Genomic DNA, 25,412 nt, shown 5'->3' with positions numbered 1-25,412 from the left:
AAACTTAAATGAGTAATTAAAGCTTATTTAAAAACATTACTGATATGTTAGGTGTCAAGCCATGTTTCCTTTATTAATTAATTATTAGACTTTTGGCAACATTTGCGCAACACCGCAGAAGAGAAAATACCAAATTTTGAATGAAAGTGCAACTAGTTTGATAAACTTTATTATATCTTATCTTTCTTTTCATTCTATATGTACTAAAACCTTATTGATATAGTTTAAGAATTTCAATAATATACCATATACAATATTAAGGCATCTGCTTCAATCATCTTTAATCATGGTTTGTAAAAAGTGTTTTGTTATTTACTAAAATAAAATTTACAAAAAACTTCTTTTGTTTACAATTACTCTTAGTTGTGTATTTATTGATTATATCTAAATTTTTTAAGTTACGGAGCAATCTTCCTTCATTATATTGTTTACGTTATTAAATTATATTATTTTAAATTAATATATTATAGGAAAATATATTATAGGATTAATATTTTATAGAAAAATAGATACTCACAGATATTATTCATTTTTATTATTTTACAGAATTTCAGGAATGGTCATTAAGATTTTATGGTATTTATGGGGAGATATTTATTTTATTTTCTATTATGTTGATAATAACATGTTTATTGTATTTGTTATCATTGCACACATTATTGATACTCTAATATTATTTTAATATTAAAAGTCTTTTTTGTTACAATAGTTTAAAAGTTGTTGTAGTTTTCATTATGTTATTTTTAATAAAAAAAATTTTATTTTTATAAAAATGTGTTATTTAATTATTAGATAATTAAGAATGAATTAATAAAAAGCTTTTTTTATTTATTTCTTGCATTATGTAGGTTATAATAATACTCTTCGATAATTGTTTTTTTTGAAAAGCAAAACTGACAAAATTCTTTTAAATTAATGTTGTTCTAAAAAAGTTTTCTTGATCTTAAATATTTTGGTGTTCATAGCATTTACAAGATGTTTTATAAATCTTTGATGTGCTATTTGGTATCAAATATTAAAAGTCTGATTAGTGTCTTAAAAATATGTTTTTAACATAGTGGTAGTTTATCTTTATTTTAACCCTTAATAGCTCTCCCTCAAATATTTATATGTTTTTAACGTAGTGGTAGTAAATCTTTATTTAAACCCTTAATATCTCTCCTTCAAATAATTATATTATATACTCGGGTCATTGAACCTTGAGTCGCTTATAACTGTGGCGTAGTTTTGGGGTCAAAACCCCCTTCGAAATTAAACATTACGTGATTAATAAACTATTGTACAGTAAGTGAGCTGCAGATATAAAAAAAAGTTTTCCTTTTTTATAATTTAAACGTTTAATATACATGAAGGAAATCGGTGATAGTATTGGTAAAATGGATTGAAGATTGCATCATCCAAAGGCTCCGTTACATCATCCGGAGATGAATTACACAATCCCGAATTAATTAGAGGCGCTGCAGTAAAATGTGAACTGAAACTTAAATTTATATTATATTTTATTCATCAATTATTTATATTCAGCTTTGAGCAATGTAGATGCCAGTTAGTTGATTTTCTGGTTGCACCTCGAGCAGAAAGTATATTTGTTATTTGTTCATAATGATTTAATCATGTCCCCCGCCCCTTATGTATATACAGTATAGGATCCAAAATCCGGCACTCACGGGATCGACGAAATTCCGTATTTCGGAATTTGCCGAATTTGGGATCTCTTTCGGAAATCCCAATATGGCACCCATGTATTGCGATAATTCAATTATTCTGTTAATTTCAGAAAAACCCATACATTTAGCTAAGTTTCGATTGTAGATTATGATGGGGTGAATTTAAAACTGTCCCATCTTAAGAAATTTCATTAATTAAAATAATAATCTATATAATATAATATAATCAAGATGAAATAATCCGAGTCATCTGAAGAAGAAATAATCATTTCTTCTTCGACACGAGATCATTGTCCTCATTTTTTCNAGCTAAGTTTCGATTGTAGATTATGATGGGGTGAATTTAAAACTGTCCCATCTTAAGAAATTTCATTAATTAAAATAATAATCTATATAATATAATATAATCAAGAAGAAATAATTCAAGATGAAATAATCTGAATCATCTGAAGAAGAAATAATCATTTCTTCTTCGACTCGATATCATTGTCCTCATTTTTTCTTTTGCATAACATTTTGTTTTAGCAAAAAACGCTCACCTCACAAAAAAAAAAGCTGACAAGGAACTACAAAAAAAATAACAATTAATGCTAAGAAACTAACAATGAATAACTACAAAAAAACAAGCAAGCAACTAATAATGACAAAAAAATAATAATAACAGTTAATAACTAATAAAAAAAGCCACAAGATTAATAAATCAAATAAAAAAAAGTAGCAAAAGGGACAGAATTAATTTTGTACACCATGTGGTAGTTTCAATGTCAACAGGTCATTGTTCTTTGAACAGGGTGTGGCCAATTAATTTATGGTCAAACAGGAGAGGGAACTGTGGGGACAAACCAGTAAAGCACTTACACAGCTGTCAAGATTGATTGATCAGTTTCTCCCTATTTGCATTTCTTTATTTTGTTCAATGGAAATGATGGTGTTTTCAATTTCACTTTAATTTAAACTGCTTTAGGAACAGGTGTTTTGTTTGACACAATTTTTTTTTCCATGCTTTTTTTTTTTTTAAAGATAAAATATAGTTACTTACTTCAAGAGAATAAAGCTTCAAATAAAAAGAGAATATGACTGATTTTTTTTCTCTTATCAATAAAAATTTCTTTAAAAAAAAGGTCGGATTAAGTGCCGAATTTCGGGTCTTGCCGGATTTCGGGATGCCAAATTAGGGGCCCCATACTTTATATATGTATATAAGAGATAACTGATAACCCCTCTCGAACATACATTAAAACTACGCCACTGGCTACTAATGCTGAAGATCAATTTATCCTGTTGTTACAATTACTATTTGCTATTTCAAGTACCAAGTCTGTGTTTTTTCTGTTATTTTACTCATTTTTATTTTATTACAGAAACCAGAAGCCATTGAGTTTGTGTTTGATTGTTATACGAGAGGACTGCAGCAATCTGTTACTGATGGTAAGAAGCCAGTCACTTATAATTTGTCGCTATGTTAAGTCTAGTCAATTGTTTCGATTGGCTTATAAAAATTGATAATGATTAGGATTTATTATTAAATCTGTGCTTGTTGTTATAACATTATTATGAAATGAATAAAACTTTTACTGCATATATTTTTTCTCCATCAAATTCATATTAAAATTAGTTAAAATATGTATGTCAATACCTAGGTATGCAAAATATATTAGCACACCTATTCAGCAAGGAAATGATTTTTGAAATTAAACTGTTCTTAAATTTTTCAATATGAAAATTCCTAGCAACTTTTAGAAATTTAAATTTGTTTGCAAGTTAAAAACTGGTAGTAACAGTACATACATGACTTCTAGTTTTTAATTTTTTGAAAATTTTCACGCTAAAGAAAGTTGCTGAAAACTAGAGTAAGTGTAAGTGACACCAAAAGTTAGTTGAAAAATTTATTAGAACTCTTTATTTTTCAACTGAGTTATATGCGTTTAAAGTCTGCAAACATAACAATTCGTAAATGGTGGATTTGCCAAATAGTTAATTTTTCTTAACACTAAATAAATAAAATCACTTATTCTCACCTTCATGAATTTTGACACCCTGGCAAGTAATTTACTTAGAAGTATGTGAATTATTTTCAGTAGACATCCTTAAAATAATTTACAACTCTGGGAAAAACTAGTCTCTCTTAATTATTGATACATTTAAAACTTTATCTCGGGGCCGGCCAAGGTTCACTCACCCTTTCATCCCTTCAGTGGGTCAATAAAATGATTACCACGCATGCTTGGGGCTAAACACTGGAGGTTATGCTTTAGCTGGACAACCAACTGAAACTTTTGCTGCAGCACACCATAGCCCTAGGTCATGAAAATTGAGATTGCCCTCTGTGGACTGTCTCTATTACTTCACTGAGTTTACTTTAATTATATATTTTATATTCTATAGCTCTAGTTAACTATATATTTAATAAGTTTTAAAAGCACTTGTATTTGACCTTCATTAGTCCCAGCTTTTACTGAACTCTTAGATTTAGGTTTTCCTGTATCAAAGAAGTGATTTCTCCTTATCATATGATGGATAATTAGTGGGTTGCACAAAAATTTCTGTACACTTTTCCTAGGGGCTCAATGCTTGGAAGGTTAAGGAAAGATAAAACTAAAGGGACATACTAACTGAAATATGTTTATTAAACAGCAAGTTATTTTATATGCAGCTAATTGAAAATTATTATTTAAAAGTTTCATGCCACTCTTATCTGCTTATAATCTTTTTTTTATTATTTTATTTTGAAGTATAATAATTTACATGCATTTCCTTTTTTTTTTCTTTTTTTTTTTGGTAAAAATACTTTTTTGTTGGAGATATTAGACTTTAAAAAATATATATATATATTTTAATAATTATGTTGTATAAAAAATATTTAAAGTGATTTAAATTTTTATTTTAATTATGCTTTAATTCATGACAACTGTGTGTGCCAGTAAAGCTCATAATATCAAAGAATTTTCAGGGTTTTTGTTTAAAACATTGCATTGTATGAGATTTTAATTTGTGTTTATTTTCAGATGTAGATGGAGTCTCATATACCCGAAGACAGAAAGTAACGGGTTCTATGTCAGGTAATTAGGGTCATTAACATAGAATTAGCATGTCTGGATAAATTACCATAATATACTGAAATAGCTTCCGTGACAAATAATCAGAACCGAATAAGCCCTCATCCAACATCCAGGGTTAGATAATACAGAAGTGTCCACACGTTTCAAAACTGTCAACTATTGCAATTTAAAAATTATACATACAATGCAAATACAAGTGATTTAAAAATCAAACATCGTGATTCATATTCACACCTTCAACTAAATATCACGATTTGTATTCATAGAATGTGAAAATCTAATCTCATAGTTTTTATTCATGCATTTTTAAAATCATGTGATTTATACTCTCATAATTTTATTATGAAGTATCCATTTGCCTGTTAAAAAAAGTAAACATTGATATTGAGCACACAATTTAATTAAGTATTGGAATCCATGTTCAGGCATAATTCAATATCCAGATTCATATTCATGCAATTTTAAAATTAAACATCATGATTTGTATTCAGGTGATTTCAAAACCAAACATTGCAATTTCAAATGCATTATTTAGACTTTTTTTATTCCAATTTTAAAATAATATATAAACATAATACTGTACAGAACCTGTTATCCGGAAATCAGGAAACCGGAAAACCAAAAAACCGGAACGAAATTCAATACATTTTCTCGCCATTTTTTTAAAAAAGTGGTTTTTTTTTCATAAGATTTTAGGATTTTTCTTTCTTTTTTGAAAGATGTTTACCTTACCATCATTTTGGAAATAATCATTAGTGTATTACTTCATCGTTTTTTCTTCTTTTTAAGATTATTTCCAAATATTCTTTCTTTTTTTTTTTAGTTGAGTTTAACAATAAAAAACGGCTTTTTGTAGTGATTCAGAAAACCGTAAAAATCAGTTATCTGGAATAACGATGGTTCCGATCGTTCCGGATAATTGGTTCCCTACTATTTATATATGTATACATATTATTGTATAATGAGATATATATATATATATATATTATTATATAAACTGATAAATTAATATATTAAATTAAATTTTGTGTTCTTAGTGTTAATTCTTTATAAAACAATTTTTACTTTCTTACTATTTACTTTGCAACTGTAATAATTTAAAAAGCGAAAATAAAAGGTGAAAAGTAAGTTATTTGAAATACAATTTATGTATTTTAATTACTTAATTTTACTTTAATTTCTTCTATACTTTATTAAATTGACAAAAATTTCTGCTTTAGTAAAAATACTCATTTTCTTAACAAATTGGTCTTTTTGCATTGCTATCTTCCCTAACTGCTAACTTTACAGCGATTTTCATCAAAATTTGGGGTTGGGCTTAATCTGTATTTTACAGTATTTTACTTTGACTGCTTATTTAAATTTTAACACTTTGTTGTAGTACTTTTTTTAGTTTTAATATGTAGTCTTTTTGTGAAATGTCAGTCCTTTTCTGTGGTTTATTTTCTATTTAAAACATGTGCTCTCTACAGTTATCTGGATGTATGTTATTTAGCCAAAAATGGTAGCCTAAACTAGTGCATTATTTTTAATGCATTTTTCTTCTATGATGTACCTATTATTTTATAGGGTACTGTTACTTATTCAATGATATTGGAAAAAAATTTTTTTGTTAGTACTAATTTCTCTGTTAACTGTCAAACTCTTATTAAAGTAGAGCTTTGTGTTGTTGAGTATTACTTTTTTAGCTATACTTTAATGATTACAGCATTTTGTTCATGATGTTAGGATCGCACTGTGTAGGTGGTTATATAAACTGTATAAAAAAAATCAGAAAACTCTCAATAGTTTTAAAAAATCACTTAATTGAAATTAGTATCCCTTTGTTCCATGATTCCTCCCACACCATGCAGTTATCCTTGTAGTAGACTTTATTTTGGGCTTTCTGTGATAAACATCCACAGCACTAATATTTTGCTTTAAGATACTTTTAATTACAACAATTACTTTTTTAAATTAACCGAAACATTGTGATTACAAATGCATAAAAGTATAAAAATTTTCAATTGTAAAAGTAATATTTTTTTAATTTAAAAATGTTTGGCTATATTCTTGCATTTTGCAGGCGGAAAAACGCCCTAATTATTTCCTCTTTCAAATTTTGTAAATCATTACACAAATTAAAATTCGTAAATAAATTCAATGTCAATAAATTGAAATTCGTACATAAATTAAAAATCATAAAATCCGTGCAATAACTCCCAAAATAAAGATCACAAATCATCCCTGTTTAGACTGTTTTCTACTAAAAAAATAATAATAATAATGTTATTAAGCATATTGAAATTTATAAAGTTTTTTATTCATTATTTTTTCTTTATTAGGAGATCCTGGATTTGCAAACAATGGAGTACTGAGTCGTATGTATTTAACTAAAATGTATTTCATTTATATGTGCATTTATTTATGTATTTTATTTATAAATGTAACATTAAATAAACTTAACAGTGCAATTTAAATAATTAGGTGTATATTTTTTAAGCATATTTGAAAAGTTTTGCCAATGAAAAAATATTTCATGTGTTTTCTAGTTTTTAAATTTTTTTATTAAACGGAATTAATTAAAATTAGCAGAAATCAAGCAGACTTTTTGTTTTAAAGTCATTAACTGTTGAACAGCGATTTTTCTTTTTGCAATAAAATGGAGCAACATTCTAAAAAAAATTTTCAGAGTTCATAGTTGTCCTGATATTCCTTATTTTTTGTGTGTGCAGAACATCTCATTTTCTAACAATACAAATGCAGATTTTTTAAAAACAGAAAAAGTTTTAAAGAAATCAAAAGTTTGGATGGATTTTGGATCAAAGATCTTTATTTAATAATATTAGTAGAAATTGCAAAACTCGATAATTCTAATTAAGTAATGCCGTCATCTAGTAAGCCATATGAAGATATAAGTAGATCGTATCAGTTAAATAGAGAGGTGTGTAGTAGTGTTACCAAGTCAGATTCCGTTATCAAAGAGAAACAAGCTTCTAAAATCTGAAGATTGAATGTAGATTCTGTACTTGTTTATTACCAATCAGAAGTTTGTGAAAGGTATGTGGCAACAGTGAAGGACCGAACCTCAATGGCTAGTATGCTGAGTAGTATGTTATGTATGTTTCTTGGTTGTAGGTGATTATCATTCCTCAAATGATAAATGAGGCATTATTATTGAACAATGATTATGAAGCTTATTATTGAACATTTTTTTTATACCTTAGTTGTTTAAGCTGCTTAGTTTTTGAGCTGCTGTGGCAGGAGATAGAGAATTCGCCATCCCAATGCGATGACCCAGATTCGAATCCCAGCAATGGCTGGTTGAGACAAATTCTTCTCCTGGTTTTTTCTGTCCACAGTGCTGAGGTAAAACGTCTTCAGTGCTAGGCATGTCACAGGTTAAAATTCCCTTGCTGTTGGGCTAACCTTTCTTCTTTGTGTAACACAAATGCTGGTTAGTTACATCAAGAGGTCCTCTAACAAGACTAGTTTGTCTTAATGTTTGATCAAGGAGTACCCTTATCTTCTGAGTTAAGTTCAGAATTACAAAGCCACAGAGTTTAACATTGTTAGTCATAAACTCTGAATTGGGTCGACTGTTCAATGCGGGTTATAAAATAAAATGAAATATCTCATTTAGACGTGGCTTGCTAACTTCTTTAGATGTCTTTATACTTTTTTTTTTAATATTGTTCCCCTAGTCAAATATTTATGCCAACAAGCATATGATCACTCAAGCTTTGAAGGAGAGATTAGATATCCCATCATTGAGTGTCAACCACAATTGTGTAAAATCATAACTGAAAATTTCCTGAAATGACCTCACATTAAAATTGAGGAGGTGATGTGCTAGATATATTGCTCTATACATAATTGAACTAAATGTACTTTATGATTTAACTGCAATTACAGTGTTTAGTTTTAGAAAAAGTCAAAAGTTCAGATGTATAACGATTATCTTGTTGGGAAACTATGTATGAAGACCTTGTTTGATTAGTGGACAAATGCCTTTTATCAAAGAAGTAGGGTTAGTTTCAGTTTCATATTTTCCAGGTTGTTTCTTCTGTCAAACCAGTGGCATGTAAAGCTGTTTAGTTGCCCGCACTAACTCCTCTAAGAAAAGTATAATGAGTAGGGGAGGAAGAAATGATTATAATGCGAGATTTTATTGATTTATAACCCAATGTGTTAAAGGAAGAAAAAAAGAATTTAAATGAAAATCTAAATAAATATTTTAAATAATTTTTTATTTAATGTAGGTGGAGATTATTCTAAAGAAAAATATCAGTTCTAACTTAGTAGTTTTTTTTTAGTAATAATTTTTGCAATTTAATATTAATCGTTGAATTCGTTTGGAAATCTTATTCTTTATGAAATATTTTTAATTAGCCAAAGTTTAATTTTGTTTACAAATAATTGATTTAAAGTTACAGTGTTCTTAGTAGTCCATTGTCTAGATGCCTAGGGTCATCTCCCTCCTTCTCTATCCTTTCTGCATGCCACTGTGCCAAACAAAGGACACAAACCAAACAAAATTATAATAACTATTCTCCCATTAGACTTTAAGACTCAGTATCTCAAAATGAAGAAAACAGAGTTAGCCCACTATTCAAATAAAGCTTTTAATGTATTGTAATTTTTAATCTTGTGTGAGAATAAGAGTCTGCTTAACTAAATTTTCTTGCAGAAGCTTGAAATTGGGCAACTATTATATTTCATCTTTATTTAATAAACTGATTACTAACAAGATAAATGTCATTTATTTAATTTAAATTTTTGCTACTCAGTGTATTCTAAAAACCTTTTGATTCAAAAATTGGACGGTATTTTCCAGCTCTTGGCTGAGAAAAAAATTAACTCAATAAATTTAAAGGAGAAAATATGAAAGTTTCATACAGCAATTACATCGCATGAATTTTTTTAAAAAAAAAACAAACTAGTGTATAAAAATGTATAACCACAACTGCTTATAAGAAAGTGACAAAATTAAGTGAATTTAACAATGAAATTGTTACCAATCGAACTTCTCAAAAAGTGATTGCCAAATTCTCAACTCAAAATTCAATTACCAATTTGAAGTACTATTTTATATTTATTATAAATATTGTAATTTTAAAAGCTGCACGGAAATCAGTATTAATAAATACCGAAAAAGAAATGAACAAAACCGCATGGATTTGAAACCCCAAAACCAAGTGGATTAAATTGTCATGAAACAGACCCATGGAAGAGAGATTACTTAAATGTGCATTTGAATAACCTCTAAGTTTATTGTACCATTAAAAATGCTGAGATTTTATCCATAGTGATTGCTTCCAAAAAGACTGCAAAAATTTATTATAAAGTTGTTGTGAGTGCACTTACTTGTTAAAAAGTAATTTTTAAAATTTGCAATTCGATATTCCCTTTTGTTAAAATGTCATTTAAAAAGTACCAGGTTTTAAAAACTAATTGTAAATTTGTAACGGTGAGAATTTATGATGAAATAAGTATCAAAAAAGTAATTTCTCGAATGAGAGATAGGAAATTTGTTATAATATCATATTAAAAACATCAAGATTTAAGAAACTATCTGAAAATCCCTCATTGACAAGAGAAAAAGGCATTGACATCAAAAAGATTTTAAGATTTGAAATTCGTTTTTTGTTTTATTCATTCTGAAAAATAACTGCCCTAAAATTACTGTTTTATGTCTATTCTTTGTATATTTATTATTTTTCCTTTCAATTTTCAGAGATGGATTTTGCTGAACCTCAAGCATGTGTACCACAAGAGCCTTTTCATGGTATTACTCTTTTATTTTAATATTTTGAACCAAATTAGTGGTAGCATATTGAACTCAATTTATATATACAGTCTGCACATTTTTAATCCATCCTTTTGAAAAACATTCCTTATAAATGAACCTTAATTTCAAAGCTTTTAAAGTAGACATTTTTCAATATCCTACATGGATAATTTTATTTAATTTTTGTTTTGTTTTTTGTGTTAATTAAAATCAGTACTCAGTAAACCAGTAACTTTTATACAGATGAGAAACATGGTTCAATTTGAAAGCAAATGCAAATAAATTACAGGGTTTTTTTTATTTTTTTTTTTTTAGTTGTTGCTACAACTTTACAAGTATACTGGAAATACAAGTCAAGTAAATTCAGAAAATATTAAGTCAAGAGAAAAACTGCAAAATGAGCAGAATTATTTAATTTGTAAAATCTTAAAAAGGTTTTTTTCAGTTTATATTTTTTCTTTATGCTCATAAGAGATATAGATTTTGATGATTCATGTACAATCTATGCATAATCAGAAGAGCTTCAGACAGTTGACATATTACATAAGTGGTGCATGTAGAAACAGGATTTTTCACTTTATTGTAAGTGTGACAAAAGCTGTTGGTTTTTTTAGCAAACAGAGAATGATAAAGAACTAAACACCAAAGTTAGTTTTTGAAGTCAAACTATAACTGAAACTATAGTTCGAAAATCACATTGCACATGAAGTTTTTTTTTACTGTGTATTTAAAGCATTCACTTGATTTATAAATAAATTTAATATGCTAATACATTAAATAATAATTATGTTAAAGTAAAAATTACAGCCTTGAGTGGGGGGGGAATATATATATTTCTTTCTATCAAAAAAATAAAAATTAAATAATCCCTGATTTTTTTTTTCAGATTAATTTTATTGAATTTCCTTAATATTTGAAACCAATGGCATGAACTTGATTATTTATTATTCAATTTTGTATTATTTTTATACATAAAATGCATTTTAAACTTGCCGTTAGATTTAAAACTAAACAATTTAAAAAACAAATTATGAACCTTAATTTTCTGACTTTTTTTTACCATGCAGTAGTCTATATTCAAAGTACATATGCTTTTATGTAATCCCTATTTTACCCCTAGACATTGGCAACCACAAATTGAGACATTATTGTCCACGGTATCTATTTCTTGATGAATATTAGCGTTTTTGAATTCCTTAAATTACCAGGTTCTTTCCTGTTTTATGAACACCTATTCTTACCTGTACGCTCATCTTGCTGTTCTACCTCTTTGGGAATTTAGAATCGGAAAAAGTTAGGTGGGGCATAGCAATTTCTTTTTAAACATGGTCATCTCTTTCTTTTTAGGATTTCAAGAAATGATTCATTAAATTGTTCAAGAAAAATTTTTAAGAATTCATATTCAGAAAAGTTTTAAATTCTTTAGAAATTAGAAATAAAAAAATATTGAAGATCGAAAAATACTTCATGAACTCTAGGTTTCCTGGCGAAGACGATATAATACTGAACTGTATGAAATCTACAGAGAGCCAGATATTGTGAAATTCATAAAAATAAATCGAATGAACTGGGCAGCTCACATTTTCAGAAGGAATGATGACTCAAATTTAAAGAAAATCCTATTACACAAACCCCTAACGAGCAGGAAAAGAGGTAGACCCAGGCTGAGATGGCTGGATTTAGTTGAGACTGATTTCCTTACTCTAAAGAAGAAAAACTGGCGAACAAGTGTCAAAAGTAGAGAGAAGTGGATTCGAATTCAAAGGAAGACACTGGCCCACCCTGGGCTATCTAGCCAGATATGATGATGATGATGAACTCAAGGTTTATTGATTAATGTATTGGGATAGAAAAAAATTTTCTTTTTATCAGTAACATATCAAATACATAGGGGTGTCAGATTTTTTTTAGCATCAAAAACTCGTGTTATCAAGTTTCGTGATATCAGGATTTGACTGTAATATATTAAAAAAACATATGAAATTTATAAAAGTAAGCTTATAAAGTTTTGAGCTTTTATTTTTTCGTTTAATCTTGCTTTAATATAGGGTAAACTAACCAGTAAAGGCACACTTAAGCTTCACTTGCCTTTTAAAAGATTATAATAATTTCAAAATTTTAGTTAAATGACAGTGTCAACATATTTGTTACTAATTGCAAAATATGTAAAAAAATTGTAGATAACTTACATAATATTGTTTTAAAGTTTTGGAGGTTTAAATAGCAAGTAGTAAGAAGACCAAGTGAAGGAACAGTTCATATCAGTGAATGAACACAAAATTTCCCAGTAAAGGAACACTTAATTTTGGTTATTTTTTAATACTCTTTATGAATTTATAAGCCATACAAATATTTGAAAACAAGCCTATTCTTGAAATTATAACATATAAATACTTGGAAAATGTTAACTTTTCTTTGTATTCATGAATTGAAAATTAAAGTGTCAACATATTAACACATACTGTTCATTCACTGGGAAATCTATGCCCAGTAAAGGAACATGCCTGTTCCCTCACAGGTTAGGAGTTGTTTTTCGTATTTTTAACATACTTTTGATGCGGAACATCACTAAAGGTGCAAGAAAATTAAAGTTTATCTTTTATTTTCATTAACTTAGGAAGAAACCCAGTAAAGGAGCACTTGTTCCTTCAACTGGTTTTTCATCGTTTGGTAATCCAGTAAATAAGCACCCCCTTATCTCAGTACTTGCTTATGCTATGAAGCTTAAAATAAATAAAACGTAACTTGAATAACTATATTTTGAATTCCCTTTTTCACAGTGAGGAAAATAAAACTATTACATGCAATTAATTCCACTTCAAACATATAAATATAAACACTCACCTTATAATTTTATCAAAGAAACAAGTCACAGATAATAACAAATTCAAAATTTTTTCCAAGGAACACTATGTAACCAGATAATCCAATACATTGTTAGATGACTTCTTATTATTTGGCAGTAAGCTATTGTTACCAATCAATCTAAAGAAAAATTTTCAAAATCTTATTTTTAATCAATATATATGAAATGTTCCTTCACTGGTTGGTTTACCCTACCTATATTAAAAATTTAGCATTTAATAGTTTAATTACTGATGCATTTTAATAAATAAATTTAATTTTTATTCTTAAAATTTGTATTAATATTTTGACTGCTTTTTTTTATTTCTACGTTTTAGCAATTTTTTTAATATTATTTTCTATTTAAAGAAAATTGTTTGTCAATATATTAAGTGTAAATTTTATTGAGTGTAAATTTTATTTTTAGCTCCATTAGAACCACAAGAAGAAGTATTAGCCAGAAACTTGGGTCGGCAATTGAGTGATATGTCAGATGATTTTGAGATGTCTGGTAATAGACGTGCATCGATTTCCGATGGTGTGTTTAAATAAAACATTATTCTTATCATTAAGAGGTCTCTTTCCTACTGACCAAAATGGTTCTGCAAATTTATGGAGAGAAATTATAAGTCTTCTTCATTTAATTTTCACAAATAAACTGAAAGAGCGCCTTGGTTGGTCAGGGGATAAAATGTTACCCTCAAAAGTGTCAAAAATTGAATGCAGTAGAGCAGATTTCCAAAGTAGACTCTAGTAGAAATAGGCTGTCCAGCCAATTATGAGGATGATGATGGTTAAAAATTAACTTTTTTTGAGATTGAAACTCAGCAATTATTTAAAGTGCAACATGCATAACTAGAAATATATTATAACTAAAATCTATTGTTAGTAAAAAGGAGTGCTTTCGTTTTTTTTTTTTCCTTTTCTCATTGTCAGTTGCAAATATTTGCCCAAGAACATATGTGGAGGCTCAACTAGCTTTATCTATTGTTGTTATATAAGAAAAAATTTATATGAAGAAATGTTTAATATTTTTAAACCCTTTCATCGAGAATAAGTACCATGTATCGTCCTATAATTTTTCTAACAGCTACAATAATATATTTTCTAGGAGTAAAACAATAACTCTTTCTGGTAATCCAAATTATTCTCACAATAATTTCATTTTATGCAGCCCTTTTAAATCAGGGCATGTAATGAATGAATTGAACTGTTTTTACCTTAAGGTATGTAGGTTTTTTTCCTTTTTTTTTTTTTTTTTTTTTTTTTTTTTTTTTNTTTTTTTTTTTTTTTTTTTTTTTTTTTTTTTTTTTTTTTTGTTTGTTTGTTTAGTAAGCAAAATTATGCTAAATAATTTTTGATTTGAAGATCAAATTTTTCTGCATAAGTTCTATCTTTATGGTTTGAAGGGGGCCTCAAATATGATAATTAGTTAGTATGGCTGATATTTTAAGTTACAAAATAGATGCAAAAACCTTACTTACTTAACTTACTTTCTCTGAATAAACATATCTTTTTTGCAGTCTTATTATTTCTGACCCTCAAAATAGAGGTGGTAGTCGTAGTCAATGAAATATGGTACCAATAATTTAGTCAGGAGAGCGGTTTAGAATTTAAACCCCTTAATGTTCATTTTACTTCTTGTGTATTTTCCCTTGTCTTGAGAACTTTAAAGCGAATTTAAAAATTTTTGCACACAATTATTAAATTCCTTTATACAAAGATTAATTCCACGCAAAAAATAATTTGAGTAATTATTTTTTATTGTTTTATTTAATAACTGCCAAAAGTTGGTAAAAAGTTCTCGAGATTTGGCAAAACATGCAAAAATTAATATTAAGGGATCCAAACTTTCAACTGCTTTCCAGACCAAACTTTTGGAACCATGTTTTCCAGAATGCAACTACTTCTTGGAATCCAAATTCGTAGTAAAACTCTATATTTATTCCAATCATATATGTGTTTAGGTCTGATTTCGTAAATTAAAATATTATTTAGGCTAATTTGTTGGTGTAGAAGTCATCCCTCGAACCATTAAGATTACTCCTTAGTACATGAAAATATGATCACTTGATCAGAAGTTATTCGAGAGGATTCTTTTTTTTCACACTGTACATACATATTTTTACAAAAAGTGTGCTAGTAGGTAATATATTTTTAGTTGTATCTTTAGTATTTTGAAAATTTTGATTGTGTGAAATTTTAGGCAAGAGATCACATAAAAAATTTCTGTTTGAAAACTATGTCCTGAGTAGAAAAAGTTTAAGCGGCTTTGATTTATAATTAAAAAAAAGAAGAAGAAATGCTAAATGTTATGATATTAAGGTTTATGCCTCTAACTATAACATTTTATTGTGCTGTATTATTATTATTGACCAATTATTTTTTATTAATTGAAATATTCTTAAGCATTACTTTTTTTGGTCTACTTACAGATCAACCTCTTGTCCAATTTGAGAGGCGTTGCAAGTTTGTAAAATCAACAGATGGTCATGCAGAAATTACAATTGTTCGTTCTGGGAATTCAGCATCAGAGCTGACTGTCGCTTGGAGAACTAGAGGTAACACTGCAAGAGCTGACCTGCATTATGTGAAGGCTGAAGGAACCATTTCATTTCTGCCTAATGAAACGCAAAAAGTTATTAAAGTTCAGCTTCTTAGTGGCCATGAAGATAATTATATTAACTTTAAGATAGATCTTTATGATTCAAGGCTTATACGTCCTTATGAAACAATAAATGTTAACATAAACGACTATGAAAGTAAGTTAGATTTTTCTTTGTTTAAAAAATTTTGTTGTTTGTCTCTATATAGATACACTGAATCACTTAAATTGGTTGTTGACTTCCACTGGTGAATGTTGACAATCACATAGTCATCATCATCAGTAGCTTGACAGTCCTCGGTGGACCCTGGCTTTCTCAAGAAGACTGCACCAGTCCTTTCTTCTGCATGCCACGGCTTTCCAGTCTCTGACCTTGATTGTAGTATCACATAGTCGCTTTGGTAAATTATCAATATATATATACTATGTCTAGTTAAGTGCCACTGCCTGGTATACTCTACGCTGATGATTTTTTTAAGGTTCAGTGCCACTGCCTGGTACTCCAAACACTGATGTTTCTCCTAATCTATCCTCAGCAGTTATTAAAATATTGAATAAATATAATAATATAAACGAATAAATTAATATCAAATCGGATATAACAAATATTTCGGACATTCACCTAAGCAACTATGTGATTGTTGACATTCATCGGTGAAAGTCAACATTCTCTTGATTTTGATCCTTTACTGTAACATACATATATATGTATAAAATAATGAAATTTTATAATTAAAATCCAGCCTTATTAATTATAAATTTCGNTTTTATGCTACTATTAGAATAATGTTTATATCTGTATTAAGAAAGCGGTTGTGATGCAGTGTGAGAAATAAAATCTTTGTTGTGCTTTTTTCCATCAATTTTTGCTTTATTATCTGTTAATTAGTTAATAATTTTTTAAATAACTTATGCAAAATTGCAAAGCCAATTTTCAATCATTCAACTGTCTTATGCAAAAAATATTCTTCAAAAAATTTGGATATAGTGAACCATCGGTTATAGTGGACACATTACTGAGTCCGCAGACGGTTCACTATAGCGAGGTTCGACTGTATTACCTTGCACACATCCAGATTCGGGCCAATTCACAATAACTAACAAATCTAACATGTTTCTGTACTTCAGTAAGAACGCCCCATAAGTTGATTTCATCATCCTCCATTTACACTTCTATTTTCATATTTTGTAACAAGCAAACTTGTTGCGAAAACATTTTAAATCATTTTTCAAAAAAAAAAATAATAATAATTTTTAAGTGCATTTGAATTCGCTGTTCAATTTATGTATTACGTTTTTAGTTTTATTCTGTATTTCCTTGATTTTTTTTCTATTTTTTGCTTGATTTTTGAAAATTTCATTGCAATCTAATATCAGATACCATTGATTATGGTTATCAAGTACTAAAAGAAGCTGTTACTTAACTTAATAAATGAATGTTGTGAAACTAATTCTTTGAAAAAAATTTTATTGAACGATTTATTTTTCATATCAATGAGCTAATTTTATAAAAATTTCATCAGAGTTCATGTTTTTCTTTTGCACGTTAAAGTATTTTTTTTCCTCTTTTATAAATGCAGCTTTTTTTATTAATTTTTTTTTTCGAACTCTATGTTTCAGTTTGTAATAATAGTGCATCTGAAGGATTCCTACTAGAAATATTCTGGACACTTTTAAATAAATTTTCATGGTATTCAAGTAGTTATGTTTATGGAAAAATTTAATAAACACAACACTCTCGTGATCAGAATAAAAACTGAAAGAAAATTTTAGAACACTTTATCTTTATATTTTAACATTACTAATTTACATTAAAGCAAATTGGCAGATGTAGATAAAATGAAAAACTTTCTGCATACACAAAATTTCAACTAAAAGTCTTTTTCCAGGCATTGATTAACTCTTGTTACTAGTTTCAAGCCTTTCAACGCCTCCTCCTTTTGGCAAAATTCATTTCAAAATAGCGTATTGTTTTAAATATGTTTAATTTTTATAGAATTCTATATTGATTCATATCACAAAGATGAGTTTGATAAAAAATCATGTAAGCTGAAATTAGATATCCAAATATTTTATGCACAATTATATTATTATTTAAGCATTTAAAAAGTGTATATAGGAATCATTCATCCAAAAAAGGTTATCAATGTTTAAATAAAAATCTTGATGCGAGATTTTATTTATTTATTTAAATTGAGCAAATAGGAATGTCAATGGGAAATTTTTAAACCATGCAAATTCGAATCTCGACATTTAATTTTAAAAAAACGTGAATCGTGCATTTGTGAAAATTATGCAGGTCTGCAAATTGGTATATTATGAAACAATTAAGTATAAGTAGTTGGATAATGTTTTATTAGGGAAGACTTTTATTATTCTCATTCACTTTATGCTGCTTTATGAAAACAAATGACTTTTTTCATGTAAAACTTTAAACAATATATTTATTATTTTTTTGAAATATTTCAGATTTATCACGTGAAGAGCAATTAACTATTAAACACATCATTGGAGCGAGAATTCCCTCTGTAAGTGGTATATTTTATTTAATATATTATAAATATTATTTAATACATAATGTTCAGATTTTAATTTATTACCTTATATTTTTCTCCGGGGGAATTTTTTAATTCAAATCATGTTTATTTTTATTTTATAATCTTGATATTATTGTAAAATTTGTTTTATTTAAAATATAATTTATAATTGATTTTGAATATACTCTTTCATTATTGTATTTTTTCTAGATCCCTCATGTGATTAATAAACTATCAGAGAATGTTACTATTGAAACTTTCAAAACAGCTTTATTATGTGTATGTGGAAATGCAAATTCTTTGCCTGTGGAATTTCGAGCTGCATTTGAATTGCTGAAATTTGCACTTCCGTTTGCGCCACGTGAGCACTTGATGCCTTTTGTCACTCGATATTTTGAAACTGCTCCTGAACTGGTAAATCATTATTTTTCAATGTCTATATATCTGTTATAAAAATCTTTTAATCCAGCTAAACTTTTGATTTCTTGATTTACAATTAACAGTTATAAAATTTAAATAAAATAATAAATATAGAAACAGCCTATTAATTACAGTACCTCGTTTGATTATAGTGATAAATGCTGAAGTGTGTAGTAGTGATTCAAAATTCCTTATATAAGCATAAAGCCTATTTTGTCCCTTAATGTCATATTAGAGTTGTTCCTAATAACTTTGTATGATATTACTTAACACAAAATTCAATCATTTTAACATTTAACTACAAAAATTTAGCAAATATTTGCTGATTTATGAAACAGTGACTGACATGTGCAGTCTTGGCCTTAACTGAGTCATTATAGATGGAAATAAAATTCCCCTATATGATAATCCTCGAACTTCATGTACACTATTATCTGAGTTAGAGGCTAGTTGGTTACACCCAAACCTTCTTCAACAAATATGGCACATAGTGATTGTAATGACCTTTATTATCTATCTTTTAATCCCTGAAGGAAAAGATGGATTAGAAAGTATCGAAACCTGTTTGATTGTGTAAGGTAGCAAATAGAAGTTAAAAGGTGATAATTAGTGCACTTTCAAATTAAAACTTGCAATCAAATTGGTTTTGATATTTTCACCCTTTTTCTCAGTAATGATTTGACAGAATTTGAAAACATTTGAGTCCAGAGTCTGAATATTCTTTCAAATTTTCGCCATATAAAACTGAACTGATAACAATTACTGAACTAGGCAACGCTAAGAACCTTGCTTCTTTTGTACGTTTTGGAATTCTCATTGAGACTACCTCTGAATTTCTTAGAAATATTGTATGCATGCAGCATGTAAACAATGTCTGATAGAATTAAACCCTAAAAGTTGGCTATGAGGTCCAAACATTCAGCAGAGAAAATCAACTGATATTTTAGAGATAAAGCTATAAAGAATAAAAGTTAGATATAAAGTTAGCTATTGGGCAGTAAGAGATAATGGTTTGAATCACTTCTTGGAGACTTTTTTCTATCTATTGATTCATTGCCAATGGAAAAATGTCTGTTCAGAAATCTTCTTGATTTGGAGTGATTTTCTTAGAATTAAAAGCTGTCTGAGTGATCTTCTTGGAATTAGAAAAAAAATTAAACAAAATCTCGGATGTTATATTGAAATGAACAGTTCAATCCAATGTTCTAATTGGTGTTAGAATAGCATTGCCTCTATAGAATAGCAAACAGGATGTCAAGTAATGGTCATTGTAATGGAAAGGCCATAGTAATGGGGATCGTACTAAAAAGCATAGACTTTATTTTTAGATTAATTTTGTTTCAACTGCTCACACACTAGCATGCACATAAGTTTTCTTTAATGTACTAATAAATTTTAAGATTTCTTTATTTGTTAAATTGTTTGAATATTAATGTTAGTTGTTGTGGTATTAGCTTGACTTACGGCAATTTTTTTTCTTCAATGGATCGTCAAAAATAGATTACTCTTTATGTTCCAAAGCTTGAATTTTTATGTGAATTCAATAGCTTAAAGGCTGGAGCATTTGGCTTTGATTTTCCCTTCAGACTGATTGTTAAATTCTTTTGATATTTATCACTATACCCACATGGTTAAAGAAATTGTTATGATTGTGAAGGAAGCCTTGTTTAAGATTCTGCATCTATATTAAATAAAGATTGTTTAAAAAATGCTGCAATCTTTCTGTTTTTCTTGTGGGAAGATTTGCCTATTATGGGATGACTTAGAAATTAGATGTTCTTCAACTGCCATAATTAATGAACATCATAATCACACTCCCATTCCATTCTATCATAATTAATGTTATTCACATTTATGAAATTTCGCAAAATTCGGGGATATTTATTAATGTAGACTTGGATAACTCTAACTCTGGAATCAAAGCAACAAAAGAGCAGACTAGCTTGCTAAATTTACACAAAACCTTACTTATAGACCGTTAACTTATTCTGGTATTAAAAGGTAAACTAATCTTACACTACAATCAGAAAGGCAAAAAATTTGAATGAAGAGACAAATAATAACTTACACAGTCTTAAATAAAAAATAGAACTACTTTTGAGATTATTTCTTTTGAAGGAAATATGAAGTTATACTAAATCGTATGAGCAGTAATCATGCACGTATTACGCACAGGCATCTTCTACTAGGGGGACCTGCACCAGGTTGCTCTATCTGTAATTAATCTTTAACTGTGAGACACATTCTAACCCAGAATGACAAATTTAAATATAAAAGACGACTCTATTATGCTAGCATTAGCTTACTTTTGACTTAATGATTAATGGGTGATAAACTTAATCTTTTCTTTTATCTGGAAGAGATATTTTTTTTCTGAAAGTTATTGGTTTTTTTACCTTAATTTAGTATAAAAATTCTTTTATTTTAAACAAAGAAACCTATTATTTTTACCAACTGGGCACAGTATAGCCATCTCTGGTTCTTGCTCCAAAAAATTTAAGCCAACTATATCAACTGCCGAAAACTGCCCTTGAGGGTGAAGTTTCATAGGAAAAAGTTGTAAAAGCAAGCATAACAAGTAAATAAATGCATTTTGCTTAAAAATAAAAAGCATGCAAATATCGAACAATTATGTGGGTAATTGCAAATTATATGGTTTTCAGTATTTTTGCGCAGTTTATTGTGCTTTAAATATAGGGTTTAAAAATTATAATTGTTAATACTTGTTTTAATGATGTTGACTGGATTTAAATTATCGCTTACAAAGTTGTTCTGAAACTTCCTGTCTTAGTTAAGCATATGTATAAAGTATTGTAAAATTTTATTCTGCTTTTTTTTTGCTCATTCTCCTACTAGTCTTTTTTTATTAATTATTAATTTAACTATTATTATTTTACTCTTTTATTTTCATTTATTCATCCCAAAGCCCTATTAAACTGAATAATTATACATATTTGTTGGCCTTCTAAAAAAAGTTCTATTACAATTTAAATTGAAGAAGTGTTTGAAATTTAAAAGTAAGAAATATTTTTTTTCGAGAAATGAATTTTATTTTCTTATAAATACTGTTTTGTTGTAATTATATATTTTTTGTTCGATACTAAATTTTAAAATCCATTAATCAATTTTTAAAAAAATTTAACTTTTTAACATTTGAATATATATTAAAATGTAATTTAATTAGGACTGCATTACTTAATTTATAGTCNAAATATTTTTTTTCGAGAAATGAATTTTATTTTCTTATAAATACTGTTTTGTTGTAATTATATATTTTTTGTTCGATACTAAATTTTAAAATCCATTAATCAATTTTTAAAAAAATTTTACTTTTTAACATTTGAATAGTCATAGAATTATCTATAGTCATAGAATAAATATGATTCATAGAATTATAGTAAATACTCAAGATGAAATAATTTGCCTTCCATGAAATATTTTTAAATGTATCTTAGTTTGTGTTCAAAATGTGATTATTTTATTTTTAAATTTAAAAAAAGGTATAATTTTTGCAGACGGATATGGATATAGTCCAAGAAGATTCAAGCATGGCTGTAGCTAAGGAAGATTCTGGCTCCGATACCTCTGAAAATTCAATGTTTAATGATTCAGATATAGATTAAATTTCTTAATTCTTTAAATGACTACATTTATCATTTTTTAAAATAATATTCGGGATTCTTAAGCTAGGTAAAATTTAAAGTATAATTTTTGAGAATATTACATAAGTTTGAAATTTTTGGTATATTGCTACTTGATTAAACCCAATATAAATCTTTATTTTTTTATTAATTTATAATCTAGACAAAAAAGTATTTTTTATTAATAGAATATTTTCATATTCTGACAAGGAATCTTATTCTCTTAATTGTCTGTTGTGTATGTTTTTATGAAATGATTTTTCAGTGCAGAATATTTGTAAATCTTACCCAATGGATTTTAATTTTAACACTTTCTTTTTTGTTGTAATCTATTCTTCTGTTCAACCTATTTTTATTAAAAGTTTATGTGAAAGTGTTTTCTTTCTCTCAAAATGTGTTCACAGTAAAAAGTATTTTTGAAAATTCATCGCTAAATTATTTGATTCAACCAATTTGCGTTAATCCGAATTTGAATCAATTTTAAATCCGACTTTATTTTTTATTTATATATGCTTTATGAATGATAAGATTTACTGTGCCATTAAAAGAGAAACATTTTCATGTCAATGTTACATTATTAAGTTTATAGTTGTATTGAAATTTTAATTTTGCCTTTCTGTTGAATTATATGTTTTTTTTAAATTATTGAAATCTCTTTTAAAAAAAACAATTTTTGTTTGTTTTTTTAAATTTTTATAATAAAAGAAATGTGATATTTCATAAACAGTGACTATTAGTATGTATTTTGTAAAATTAAATATTTTTGGCTGATTTACCTAATTGGAAAAAATTTTAATGTGCCTTTTACTGGACAAAACAGTATGATAGTTTCACTTATGCTTTTGAAATTAGATTTTAATAAGGCCTTCAAGTGTAATTCTGTAATTGCACTTGGTAATTACAAAATTTTATAATTAAAATTGTGAATATTAATCCAATACTCTATTGAGCAAAACAGAAATTTTCCTATCTTTCCATTGAATAATATGAAATAAACTGATTTTTCGAGGCAGGAAAGCTGCCAACTAAAAATTTTTAAAAAACTATGACTATTATTCAAAGGTTTAAAATATTTTGTTTGTGCAATATTTTGTTCAGACTTAGACATTTTGTCTCAAACTATTTGAAATTTAGTTTTCATTTAATTAATTTTAAGGAATTTTATTAAAAAATAGCCATGCATAAATGCTCGCGTTTTTTTGCAGTTTATTTAATGAAAATCTTTTACAAAATTAGAAAAGCTACTCATGTGATAGTTTTTTTAAGCATATTTCTATTCCATTTATTTTGTTGAATTTTATTGCATGATTTTGAGTGTTTTTTGCTCATGCTACAAACGTGACAAGTTAGCTGAAATATTATAATTTCACCTAAAATATTGTTTTAAAGATTATTTAACCTTTGCCAGTGCAGTCCAATGGACATATTACTTTCCAAAAAGTTCAAGAAATAAGTGTAATAACATAAATAAGAGTATTTAATTTATGCAGGTATTGTGATGATAAATTTACAAAAAAAAAAGAAGATATTTGATTACAATTTCAGTATGTGACATTAGTACTTAATTTTAATTAAGTTTTTTTGTTTGCTTTAGTTTAGTTGTTTTGAATTTCAGTTCTATGTGAAACAGTAGTAATATTTTGTAATTAATTATTGTATTCAAATGAAAGATTTTATTCAAATATTTGAATTATGTGACACAAAAAAAAAGATGTTTTATAATAATTTATAAAGAAAATAAGTGCCTTCTGTCAATTTGACAAGTTTAATGTTTTTTTCATTTATTTCTACTTAAATATGTTTATCTTTTTCATATCTCCTTGTAATATATATTTTTGATTTTGCTGTACAAACTTTCTACCTTTTTTGGGAAAAATGTTTTTAGTGGTTACTAAGCTTGTGTTTGCATTTTTCTTTTTTGTAAATTTGATTTAAAGCAATTCCCATGTAAATGATTCAAAAGTTCATTTGTAAGGCATCTTTGCTCCAGCTCCTACGTTGTCAGACCTTTAACATGTCAAAAAAATAACCAAAAATTCTCCATGCTTTTATTTTCATTTGTCTATCACTTTGTAAAACGTTTTGCTAAAAGCATAGTCATTGATAGCCTTGTTTTAAATGTTTTTAATAACAATTTGTATTGAATATTTATTCATAAATGGTTACATTATATTTTGTATATCAACAAGCAAAAAAGATTTTTATACTGTTTTTAATTTTCATACCTGATTAAAAATTTTATAATTTTGTTAACAGTAGTTGTTTAATGAAAAAAAATCTCTCTCACATTTGTTACAATTCAAATTTAGGGATCAAATCAAGTTATTCAATTAAATTTTTGAACTGAGTCCAGAACTTCCTATTGCATACTAGTAATGAATTAATTCATTGTTGACTGAAAATAAAAACCTCATTTAAGGAATTATTTTAATTACTATAAAACCTGGCAAATTAACCACCAGCCAGCCTAAGTTGACTCCTATAGTCAAAAACAAAATTTATCCAAATAAGAGAGAACAAAATATTTGTACCACCTGTTTATCTTTTATGTTGAGCACTGAAGCAAACCTAGTTCTATTCCGCACTCTTCTTTTGAATTGACGAAAACAAATTTTTTGATTTCTGGAAATCTTCTTCGCTAAAGAGAACTTTATTAAATTTAATCGTGAAATAGTACTATTAAAAAATAACCTAAACTTTTTTGTAAGTTGACCATATGTGTGCATATTTGTAATAAACCTTTACAAAAAGTAGCTCTAAAAAGTAGTATGAATTAAATTTTAAAATACTGAAATGAATGTTATAAAGTTTTTAAATTGAATATGGTGTTTGATATTTTAAGAAATTATTTAATTAAATAACTGGCATG

The 25,412-nt window shown here is 27.3% G+C and overlaps 1 protein-coding gene across 1 annotated transcript; it reads left to right on the top strand.

Annotated features, from left to right (window-relative positions):
- Positions 1 to 86: 86 nt before the first annotated feature.
- On the top strand, positions 87 to 24,796 carry LOC107441735 (uncharacterized). The gene is made up of 10 exons (XM_016055101.3): positions 87 to 289; positions 3,029 to 3,095; positions 4,673 to 4,726; positions 7,051 to 7,086; positions 10,443 to 10,493; positions 13,768 to 13,878; positions 15,776 to 16,102; positions 18,415 to 18,473; positions 18,693 to 18,896; positions 22,418 to 24,796. Exons 1-10 carry the CDS (start codon positions 287 to 289, stop codon positions 22,523 to 22,525), a joined length of 1,020 nt encoding a protein of 339 aa, XP_015910587.2. The 5' UTR covers positions 87 to 286; the 3' UTR covers positions 22,526 to 24,796.
- Positions 24,797 to 25,412: the final 616 nt, after the last annotated feature.

Source organism: Parasteatoda tepidariorum, chromosome 10 (genome assembly GCF_043381705.1).
Source record: "Parasteatoda tepidariorum isolate YZ-2023 chromosome 10, CAS_Ptep_4.0, whole genome shotgun sequence".
NCBI classification, from domain to species: Eukaryota; Metazoa; Arthropoda; class Arachnida; order Araneae; family Theridiidae; genus Parasteatoda; species Parasteatoda tepidariorum.
The sequence above is the reverse complement of the archived record's forward strand: the minus strand, read 5'-3'. Positions and strand labels throughout refer to the sequence as shown.

What these genes read in the sequence shown, in the direction of transcription:
- LOC107441735 (XM_016055101.3), top strand. An exon ending in ACGTGCATCGATTTCCGATG is followed by an intron (nt 13,879 to 15,775) that starts GTGTGTTTAAAT and finishes GTCTACTTACAG; the next exon opens with ATCAACCTCTTGTCCAATTT. An exon ending in TTGAAACTGCTCCTGAACTG is followed by an intron (nt 18,897 to 22,417) that starts GTAAATCATTAT and finishes TAATTTTTGCAG; the next exon opens with ACGGATATGGATATAGTCCA.